Source organism: Aulonocara stuartgranti, assembly GCF_965226115.1.
Source record: "Aulonocara stuartgranti genome assembly, chromosome: 4".
NCBI classification, from domain to species: Eukaryota; Metazoa; Chordata; class Actinopteri; order Cichliformes; family Cichlidae; genus Aulonocara; species Aulonocara stuartgranti.
The window spans coordinates 23,809,922-23,821,533 of NC_138942.1; the positions used below are offsets into that span (position 1 = coordinate 23,809,922).

The 11,612-nt window shown below is 42.5% G+C and overlaps 1 protein-coding gene across 1 annotated transcript; it reads left to right on the forward strand.

Annotated features, from left to right (window-relative positions):
* The first annotated feature begins 2,524 nt into the window (after positions 1 to 2,524).
* LOC309704534 (carbohydrate sulfotransferase 12-like) lies at positions 2,525 to 10,808 on the forward strand. The gene is made up of 5 exons (XM_082529739.1): positions 2,525 to 3,137; positions 5,780 to 6,301; positions 6,918 to 7,070; positions 7,224 to 7,403; positions 7,766 to 10,808. The coding sequence occupies exons 2-5, from the start codon at positions 5,936 to 5,938 to the stop codon at positions 8,312 to 8,314; spliced, it is 1,248 nt and encodes a 415-aa protein (XP_082385865.1). The 5' UTR covers positions 2,525 to 3,137; positions 5,780 to 5,935; the 3' UTR covers positions 8,315 to 10,808.
* Positions 10,809 to 11,612: the final 804 nt, after the last annotated feature.

The window sequence follows — 11,612 nt, forward strand, 5'->3', positions numbered from 1 at the left end:
GAATAATAATTACATCTGCCGTAAAACTAACACAGCAAAATATCATCAGCAACAGTGGAACATGGTGGTGGTAGTGTGATGGTCAGGGGCTGCTTGTCGTGATTGATGACAAGCAGCCCCTGAATGAATTCTTCTCTCTACCAGAAAATCCTGAAGGAGAACGTGCATCCATCACTTTGTGTCCTGCAGCTCAACCGTGCTTCACTTATGCAGCAGGAAAAACATGCCAGAAGATCCGAGTTTGGGCTTAAATCCGATTGAGATGCTTTGGCATGACCTTAAACAGGCCGTTCATGCTTGAAAACCCTCCAGTGTGTCTGAATTAAAACAATTCTGCAAAGAGGAATGAGCCAAAATTCCTCCACAGTGATGTGAAAGACTCACTGGCAGATATCACAAATGCTTGATTGCAGTTTTAGCTGCCAATTGTAGCACAACCAGTTATTAGGATTAAGGGGCAATTGCTTTTTCACACAGGACCAGATAGGTTTGAACAGATTTTTTATCGAATATGAAAATCTGTTTGATGATCTGAAACATGTAATTGTAACAAATTGTAATGCAAAAAATAAAAGCTTTCTTGCAAACTACAAAGACATAAAGAGTGGCTCTAGACTTGCTCACAGGTCCACATGAAAAGAACTTCTCTTCTTTAACTCACTGAATGTTTATCATGGTGTTTTCTAAGGCTTAAAATCAGTGTCTGGATGTTTTGGGGGGTTTTTAATGACCACATTTGGATTCAATCTAGTGAGAATGAGGCTGCCAGAAGGGGATTTAGAGTAAACCCTTTCATATGGATGCAGGATAATCTCCTCATCTGCGTGAAAAGACATGCTTGTGTCCACAGTAGTGATCATAACGGGCACACACTGAACATAACAAGCTCACCAGACTTTAACTCCAGTGTATTAAAAACGTATAACATACATGCACATTATAAAATGTATAGAAGGAATACATGGCTTGACATGAAAATAATCAGGATGGATGTGCCCCCACCCCTTTCTTTTTTTTTTCTTATAATCCGCATCTATCTGTTCTTAGGAGTGATGTTATATATAATCTGGTCCGACGTCACATCATGTCCTGCCTGCCACCCACACTCGACCCGCTCCAGTTTGCATACAGAGCTAACAGATCAACTGAAGATGCCATTGCTACAACGCTCCACACCACCATCTCTCACCTGGAAGTGCAGGGCCATTACGCCAGGCTGCTCTTTGTTGACTTTAGCTCTGCTTTCAATACGATACTCCCGGACAGACTAATAGATAAACTGCTGGAAATTGGACTTCCTTCCACCACCTGCCGCTGGATCAGAGACTTCCTCTCAGACCGTGTACAGAGAGTTAGAGTGGGGCCTCATCTTTCCTCAGCCCTCAGCCTCAACACCGGCTCTCCACAAGGCTGTGTACTGAGTCCCCTACTGTACACTCTGTACACACATGACTGTGTTAGTTCCCACCCAGACAACACAGTCATCAAGTTTGCAGATGATACCACTGTGGTGGGGCTCATCTCAGGGGGAGATGAGACTGCATACAGAGCTGAAGTTCAGAGGCTGTCAGATTGGTGTGTAGACAACAACCTGGACCTCAATACCACCAAAACAAAAGAACTGGTAGTTGACTTCAGAAGGAGGAAGTCCGAGCTGCAGCCTGTCAGCATCAACGGGGAGTGCGTGGAAAGGGTCTCCAGTTTCAAGTTTCTGGGTGTGCACATAGACACAGACCTCCAATGGAGCTCTAACACCTCTGCGGTCTTAAAGAAGGCCCAACAGCGTCTCCACTTTCTGAGAATCCTCAGAAAAATGGACCTGAAGAAGGAGCTGCTGACCGTCTTCTACCGCTGCTCCATTGAAAGTGTGCTGACATATTGCATCGGTGTGTGGTTCTCCAGCTGCACCACAGCACACAGAAAGGCACTCCAGAGGGTCATCAACATGGCCCAAAAAATCATTGGACATCCTCTTCCCTCCCTGAAGGACCTGTACAGCACTCGCTGTCTCAAGAGGGCACGCAGCATCCTACGGGACTGCACACACCCAGGACACGGGGTGTTTAAGCTGCTGCCGTCTGGCAGGAGGTTCAGGCTGCTGAGGTCCCGAACAAATAGACTCAAGGACAGCTTTTACAACAGGGCAATAGCCCTGATCAATGCAAATAGCTGACCTGACTGGATACCTCCCTGGACTTTTTAGGGGGAGGTAACAATGTTTAAAATGATAACAATAATATTTATATTTATAACAAGGTGCAATAATAATTAATGTGCAATAATAACAGTGTGCAATACACATACACTTATTCTTCTTTTTTATACTAAGTTAATATACTGTGTTGTGTTGTTTGTTACGTTGTGATGTGTCATATCGTGTCGTGTTGTGTTATATGTAGTGCCGACGTAGGACAGTTTTTCCAATTTCATTGTACTACTGTACTATGTATGACTGTGCAATGACAATAAAGAGTTATCTTATCTTATCTAATCTTAGTTGTGTGTGTGCGTGTGTCCAACGTATAAATACTGCCAGAGTACAGAGTACAAGGTTATAGTACATTTATGAGAACACAGGGGCCTAGGAGCGGGGTGAAATATGTGATGCTGATTGAAAACAGATGATTTTGTGTGTGTGTGAGGGGGATGCAAAGTAAATCAGCTGCTCTGTGGGGGCTCCTTGCTACGTTGGAAGTCACAGGATGAAAAGAGTTCACAAATAACTGGATTTTAACCGCATCAGCCCGAGGCAACGGAAATAATCACACGTACCCACGAACACATTTACTTAGGATCATTCTTAGGGTCTTATTTCGTGTGTTTGAGAGGAGGGTGACATTTAGGATTGCAGGTACAATATGTTATTTTCAGTACTCTGCTCCTGTGGGAGGTTGGGAGGGAGGGTGGAGAGGCTGTCTCCATAAATCATCCCCGAGCAGAGACACGGTATGCTGGAGCTGACCCAGAAAAGTGAATTTTTCCCTTCGTGCGCTCAATCTGCAGAAAGCTCAGCTTGTGAACTCTCGCGGTGCTTTGGGTGCTCGCGCTCCTCCAAGAGGACAAAACAAGAAAAAGCGGCTGGCAGCACAGACAGGTTCAGCTGACGCGGCGCTGGGAGCTAGTGGACACAGAGCGAGGTGAGAAATGTGTGTTTTTCCCACGTCGTTCCTGTCGTTACATAGAAATCTTTAAAGTAACGCAACGTGTCGGCTCTTATTAAGCAGCTAAACAGTTTTGCGCTGACCTTTTCTCCAACGCCGAGGACTACTTTAACACCAAGACACACCGCTAGGCACACTATCAGCCCGCCTTTGGCTTCTCTTCATTATTTCCCACGAAAAAAACCCGATAAAGGACAAACAGCTGCACGCGACGCTTTAATTAACCGAAACCCCCTCGCGGAGAGCTTTCCGGCGCGAGGAACAACCCGTTCCCGCGGAGCTGCTTTCGCGTCAAAGGCTACATTGTGTCCGGTCTGGCATCCGCTGGAGGCGGCTGCGGACAGGACGGAGTGATTTATCTGCCGCTCGGTCTACCGGCACACGGCTTTGTCTTTGGTTTACACCGGCGGGGTTACACCGGCGGGGACGTGCCGAGAAATAAAACAAACGCGAAAGAGTTTTGAAGCGACTGTTTAAATCGCTCAGAGGAAATGTTTCCAATAAGTCCGTCTAAAATCCAAAGCTTCAGCCTCCTGTCCACGGATAACAGTGCTGACTTGAATGAAAGAAATAACCACACATATTTTTCACAAGTTTTCTTAGACTTAACCAACTTGTTTAGGCATAAAAATGAAGGAAATATAATATTAATGAACAGATTTGGGTAGTTTAAATAGCATAAGCTTCATATGTGAGTTCTTATGTGGAAATCGTGGCCTCCTTGACATTCAGTATCCAATCGAAAAGATTTGGTAAATGTACTCGTATGAATGTGAATTTGAATGTGAATTTCTTGTTGTGCTGTTTGAAATGCACCAAAAAAATTCCACACAAACATACAGCGCAAGAGGATGAAGAAAATCCAGCGGATTAATTATTCAACTAATAATAATAATAGTAATAATAATAGTAGTAATAATAATAAATCACAACATTTACAAAATTCACAGCAAAAACAACGCATATGAGTAACATGACTAGAAAGTAGGCAAGCTAGGAATATGAAAACATAACATAACAATACATATAAAATTAACAAATTATCAAACAAAGAAAGTTAAGTGCTATTTCTTCTATTATTATTTAGTAATGATGATAACCCGGTGTGGCTTATTAATTTATGTGCTTTTTTGTGGCAGCACGGTTTTTTCTAATGTGCTCGATCAGTTGTGAGTTTTTTTTTAAATTATTTGATAGACCTTTATATATTTCTGTGTGTCAGATCTAGACCTAGAAGTACTGTAGCTGTGGTTTCAGAAAGTGTGCCTCTGATATGTGGTGCAGCAGAAGTAAAGTGCTATGAGACAGAAATACTGATTGGGGAAAAAGAAGAAGTATGTCAGAACTGTACTTATTTAGCGGAATTAATGTACGCTCATTTAGTGACTGATGAACTTAATGCATTTGGGCTTATGATGTATATTATAGAACAGCAGTTAATTTGTTTGTGCACAGAGAAGTGCCATCTGCAGGCCGCCGAGTAGGCTGATGATGACTTTCCATGTCAATGGACCCCTCTTAGCTTCAGGAAAGAGGAAATAATATGAGGACTGTTGCAGAGAGCTCCAATTTTAGACGTGCGTAGGAATGGAAAGTAACGCCCTGCGACTTTTAAACTGAACATGAAGGAGCAGATAGACTGGCGGTGGATTAAAACACATGAATTGCGGCTGAATTAAGTCACGGGGAGGACAGATCCTTTATGTATTCCATCACTTCCAGGCTGTTTTTTTTCCTGTAGCTATAGAAACAAACCCATTTTGTGCATCACTTGAAGACATAGGGCTTCAGTGTGTTTTGTACATGCAGACTACATCGTGGTCGGGTATGTAAAATATTTGGTGTTGACCTTTTTCACTGTGGGCTTTTACTTCATTACTCACTATTAACGTGCTGTGCCCTAATCAGCTGGAAAGCTGCTATGGATACAGCTGGATACTTGTGCAGTGCAAAACTTTTATGGCGTGCAGAGCCTCCTAAAATGGAAATATTTGACAACCACTCGTGATTTTACTGCAGGGAGTGGGAGTGAGGTCAGCTCCGAGCACTGACAGAGAGATTGAGTGCGCGCCTCGTCAAAAAAGCAAACTCAATAAACTGTCATGCTCGCTTGAGTTTGCTTTAGATTTCAAGTTCTTACTAATAGGAGAACCAGAATACCTTAGTAGGTTGTCATTTTACTTTAGCATCAACGTGTATGCTTTAGTAGGTTCGCTTAAATGTGGGGAAAAGTGGAAAAACAGTGAAAAGAGAGACGAAAGGAAGGGGATTATCCTATGAAAGATTTATTGTTGCATTTAAAAAGAAAATTGTCAGATTTTTTTTTTTGTCAGATACTTTGAATCTTTTCACTGTATGAAAGTAAAATCATTAGAAAGCTTCTGTCATCCAGACTGCAGTTCTGTGCTTTTTAACCAGACTTCTTTTTTGAATTTGCAAAGCAACAAAATAATTAATTTAATAAATTATTGTTTCTGTGTTAGTGTCAGAACAGGTGTTGAACCCTGTACTCCAGCTGGACATTAAAGACACGACTATGCTTTCTGTGTGTTTGTGTGTGTGTAGGTATGACACAGAGGTGAGTTTATTGATGTTTGACCCCTTCTTCTCTTGTGCAGCGCGCTCCTGCAATGCACCAGCACCACAATAAGTCTGATGCTACCACAGACTCCGTGCATCTATCGCCATGGTGAGACAGAGAGGGAGAGAGAGAGAGAGCGCTCCTGGACCTTGACTCTGTTGCCATGGTGACCCTGTAGCAAGCAACAGTCACCATGGGAACGTCCAGGATGTTCCGCATTTTTGTAGTCCTGGGCTCGGCCTTTATGATCCTTCTGATCATCATCTACTGGGACGATGTCGGTGCCTCCCATTTCTATTTGCACACTCCTGTCTCCCCGGGCCCCAAAGTCCCACACCCCGTTCCCCAGAAGAGGCCACAGACCTCTCGAGCCCCGTCCTTCCTGTCGGACATCGATGCCTTTGTTAACCAGTTCTTAGAGCCGGGAACTGGTGAGCCCACTGACGCTGCCCCGGCTGACACAAGCAACCAGTCAGAGAAAGCAGAGGAACGATATATACCGCGGCGGGAGTGGAAGATTCACCTGACCCCACTGGCTCCAGAGCTCCGTGACAGACAGGTTAACTCAGTTTTTATTGTTGTTAGTAGTAGTAAATGTTTACTAGTTGATTAAAAGTTTTACTGCTGGCATTTTGAGATGTCTTAGCAGGAAAAGCACAGTTGCTGCACAAAAAATGAATCATTCTGCGTGCCGGTTTCTTGCTTCTTCAATGAGATGACTTAAATAGAGTCACTTAAGTTGTTCTTATTTCCACCTGTGTGCCTTCTCCCTGCTCCAGCACATCCAAATGTCTGTCATGTAACAAAGTCCAGTGAGGAAATCTGTACTAATGAGCAGAACCTTCACATTTCTGGGCTGTGAGTAGTTGACAGGAGCAGAGCTTCTAATTGAGACAGTGTTAACCTAGTCGCAGATTTAAGAAATTCAAACTGGCATTAAAGAAAAAGAGCCTGTTATAACTATAATCACGTGTGACAGCAGTAACCTTAAAGGCACCCACAGAGGTTGATACTGTTGATACTTCTTGCTGTAGATATAATTTTGGTTAATATCCCTAAATATGTAAATGAAGGAGCAAAAGCTCCCCAGTCAGTGAGCAATGTCTGAATATGAAGTATTTATAACCTCAGTTGGTAATTGTTAATTTTCCTGTGCTTCACGAATGGAACGATAGGAGCAGAGGCGGAGGTTGCTTCAGGAGATGTGCGCCAATGACAGCATCTTATTTCATGGCAAAAACCGTTCATTTGACGACATTCCCAACAAGGAGCTGGATCATCTAATCGTGGATGACAGGCATGGCATTATCTACTGCTATGTTCCCAAGGTATGCAGACACATGCTCCTGTAAAACTTAATAAGGCACATGTAACAACGGCATACATGGTTCCCTCCTGTCAGTGGTCACACGCTCATAGACAGTGTGTATCTGCCTGTTTCACTGTGACATCTGAGTGGACAATAAACTTTCCCTTCTCAGGTAGCGTGCAGTAACTGGAAGCGCATCATGATAATTCTCAGTGAAAGCCTGCTGCAGGAGGGCGTTCCTCAGAGAGACCCCCTGGCCATCCCCAGGGACCTGGTCCACAACAGCAGCATGCACTTCACCTTCAATAAGTTCTGGAAACGTTATGGCAAGTTTGCAAGGCACCTCATGAAGGTCTGTCCAAATTTCCCATCTTCTTGTTCTCTGTATGGTAGTAAAAAAATATAATTTAACTTGGTAAATATGCTGTTGATTTATTTTTTTATCTTTTGATGAATTTGCTTCGAGCTACCTGGAATGTGTTCTGAACCTTCTACCTCAGTTAGATGTTTATTCTGTTTTATATAAGGCCCTTCAATGTTATGGGGATGCATGACTGATCTCTCACAGAGACATTATTGATGCAGCACAGGAAGATGAATACTGCTCTCTGCTCTGCTCTTTTTTTTTTTTTTTTCTCACCTTTACAGTTTTGAAATGCACATGTGTGTATTCAATAATTGAATGTTAAGAAAACTGTAATTTATTTTTCCCAGGTGAAGCTGAAGAAGTACACCAAGTTCCTCTTTGTGCGCGACCCTTTTGTCCGTCTCATTTCTGCCTACCGGAATAAGTTTGAGCTACCCAATGAGGACTTCTACCGACGCTTTGCGCAGGTCATGCTGCGCCGCTACGGCAACCAGCCGACGCCTCCTGCTTCTGTGGATGAAGCCTTTTCTTTGGGTATCCATCCCTCTTTCTCCCACTTCATCCAGTATCTCCTGGACCCTCAGACAGAGAAGGACATGCCCTTCAATGAGCACTGGCGGCAAGTGTATCGGCTTTGTCACCCATGTCAAATTCAGTATGACTTTGTGGGACACTTAGAGACGGCAGAGGAAGATGCTGAGCACTTGCTGCGACTGCTGCGGGTAGACAACGTGGTGGAGTTTCCCACCTCCAGCAGGAACCTTACAGCCAGCAGCTGGGAGTCGGACTGGTTCAGCACAGTTCCAGTAGAGGCACGCAGGGAACTGTACAAGCTGTACGAACCTGACTTCAGGCTGTTTGGATACGAGAAACCAGACTCACTCCTCAATGAGTGACTCGTGATTCTACTGAGCTGATGGAGCCACGCAGACAAGATGTGTTTTTGTTTTTTTTATTAAATGTTGACCCCAACCACAGTGACACATCCCTCCTCCTTCTGGGTTGTGCAGATGTTTTCTCCAGTGTTGCTTATGCTAAACTAAACGTCTAGACACTCAATCTTCTGAGGAAGCACACTAATGAGTCAAAGCCATTATCAGTTATGGTTTTTCTCAACAAAGCTAACAAGAAGCACAGAGGTTAGACATGAACAAACGGATAAAGTGTGTTCAGTGTAGTCCTTAAAGAGGACCTATTGTGTTCTCTCCTTATTTTCTTTCATATATGTGCTGTTACAGTGGTGGATGCTGATACGAAACGTGGCCAAAGTTTCAAACCCTTTTCAAGCCCTAATGTTTAATTTCAAACTGTGTTTTTTGTCTCTTTTTCCTACTCTTGAATCTGAATGACATCAGTGGGAGCAGCTATTCCTAATGTTGGTTGTCTCATAGCCAGCTGCTCCACCCCTCTGCTGCTCGAACCTCCTGTCTACAAAGGGCAAAACCAATCAGAAGAAGAAAGCTGGCTTAAAGGGAGGTGAAAGGAGGTGAACAGCAGATGAGCTGAGGTTCTTCACCGAGGCCCAGTTTTTTTTTTTTTTTTTTTTTTTTGTTTAAACTCTGAATCGTGCGTAGTTGTGGCAGTAACATGTCCCCTTTAATTCAAAACTCCATGCTGCGTGTGCTGCAGTCTCATCTTTGATGTCCCCTTCATGCCTGCCATTTGTGGCCACAGTTGTGTTGTGACTAACTGTGATGATCAGAGAGGCTTCTGTAGTGCGACGTTTGAAAGATCCCACCTCTGCGGGGGCACGGAAACCATGCTCGTTGTGATGCTAGCACGGCTGCAGCAGTTTTGGAAATTTTGGCCTGCTTTAAAAAAAAAAAAGTCTGCTTGCTTAGTTTTAATTGTAGTTCCTTTAATTGTAGGTCAGCTTATTTATTTCACATTGTAAAAGTGCAACGTTTATGTTAAGCATGAAAGGGATTTTTCTGTTGAAAATGCATACTAATGACAGTTCAGTTATACCTCATACACGGACATGAAGAATATGTTCATGTTGCTAACTCTTACAGAGAAAACCCTGCTGCTTTTTCACACCTGGAACATTTGCATGGCCCATTAAATGATACCAACAGTTTATTCTGACAACATTTTAGCTGCTTGCTTTATTTTAGCAGTTTCAAAGCATGATGTAGCCTCATCGTACAGAAGCACAGCAGCTCCATTAGGCAGCACAGCAGGCAGATTAGTGGGATTTGTCTCAGCTTGTCTTTTAAAATATAAATCCCTGGTGTGAGGATTTTTTTTTTTTTGGTCTTCATAGTTGTACTTGTTCAAACGTGCCTCTGTGTATTTAAACAGTTTGTAAAGGGAACATTTTCTTTTGTTTCATGTTGTTGCCATCAACACTTGCTTGGTGTTTCCATGCACAGTGTACAGTTTTTAACACTTAATTATGCTGGGTAACCCTGAAGACTGCAACAGTGCCATAAAAGGCTGATGGGGTTGACGGGGGTAACCGGGGTGGTGTGGACACCCAACTTTGTGAACACGAGGCAACTTAGGAATTTCAAATTGATGCCATAGGTGATAACTGACCTCTTCTAAGGTCAGAGGTCAAGTTCTGAAAATCTTGTGAATGTGATAACTGAAGGAGGATACCATAGGTGCATCTAATAGGAGGCTGAGGGGGAGCATTGATAGGCAGTAATTTATTTACATTTTTTAAAATCTAAGGGCAGAATTTTCATGGGATGCATTGTTTTTGTAGCAAATGAGCTGAGCACATTATATGAAGCCAGCAAAACACAGTTTTCAGTTGTGCAACGCTACTGCGCTGCTGTGAGATGCATCGAGTTGGTTTGATGATAACATCAAAGTACAACTGTAACGTATAATGAGGCTATACTCGGCGCTAGCTGAAGGGCGAAGGCGTGAACACGGTTAGAGTCGGAGCTTCGCAGCATGAGGCTGGGTCAATTTTAAGGGAGAAAAGTGCAAAGGGAAGACAGTGCCTTTGGTTGCAAAAGTTTACACAGCAAAAAAAAAAAGTATTTTTGTAGGACTTAATTTTTACTTAAATCCAAATACAGTAAGAGCTGTATGAAGCCACAGCAAAGTATGTTTGACGTGCTGGCCTGTGTTTATCGTGTGCAATCATCATTTGGGGGGGAAAAAGGAAACACAGGAGCCCTTTTGGAGAACCGTAAATGTCTTTATGTGTGAATTTGTATGAATTTGTTTCTCCAGCGTGCCTGTGTTTGGTTCAGACTGTATGTGAGGTCATGCTCTGTCCGACATTATTCTGCACGTTCTTATGTGTGTGCACTCACAAACACACACACTGAGTCAGTGTCGTTTCAATGCTTTTTGGTTTGTTTTGTGCAACTGTGGGGTGTTGTTACTGTAAAAAACAACAAAATAATTAAAAATCTAATGTCATCTCAACATCATTGTTCTAAATATACAAAAAAAAAGCTTGTTTGTATGAAGATAATGGAAAAAAACTGCATTTCAACCTTACTCGTGTTTTTTTTTTTTTTTTTTTGCAAGTCAGTCATCTTTAACAAAAACAAACTTCTGTTCTTTGGTCTTTTTTTATGTGAGTGTTCACATTCATTCAGTTAAAAATGATATTTTTCATTTCTGTGAAAGTGCAAAGAATTGACTTTTATTTATTGGCAGAAATAAAAATCATGAATAAATGCTGCTTTCTTTTTTCAACGGGAGCCTTGAACACTTTGTTTACACGGCAGTGCAAAAACCATAGCGTACTTCATCTCAACTGATGTTAAAAACACAAATGTCATATTTGAACTTGATGGCACATTTTAGAAGTATTCATGTAGCTGGAATTCAGAGAAATAATGTTGCGGGGCAGGAAAGGTTAATCTGCTCTTCTTTAGTGTGATTATGTGCAATGCTAACATTAATCTACCAGACTGCGAAAGGTTACACAATGTAAAACACAACTATCACTTTGAATGAGAGCTGAGAATCGTGGTGAAAAACACATGGCTTGTAAGAGAATAACAGGAAACCAGTGCAGCCCACAAAAATGTTAACAGGAAATGCTGACCGTGTCTCCAGTGTGAACACTTCAGCTCGCCACTTGCTTTAGTTTGTTTGTGCTTGTATATGTTTGTGATTCATATCACAGGTGGGACAAGCACCTCTACTTTTATTCCTCAAGGTGTCAGTGTGGACAAGTTTATCACCATCTTCCAGTCATTTTGTCGTGGCTGCCAGTGC

What these genes read in the sequence shown, in the direction of transcription:
- LOC309704534 (XM_082529739.1), top strand. Translation starts at nt 5,936, where the DNA reads ATGGGAACGTCCAGGATGTTCCGCATTTTTGTAGTCCTGGGCTCGGCC. An exon ending in TCTACTGCTATGTTCCCAAG is followed by an intron (nt 7,071 to 7,223) that starts GTATGCAGACAC and finishes TTCCCTTCTCAG; the next exon opens with GTAGCGTGCAGTAACTGGAA. An exon ending in TTGCAAGGCACCTCATGAAG is followed by an intron (nt 7,404 to 7,765) that starts GTCTGTCCAAAT and finishes TATTTTTCCCAG; the next exon opens with GTGAAGCTGAAGAAGTACAC.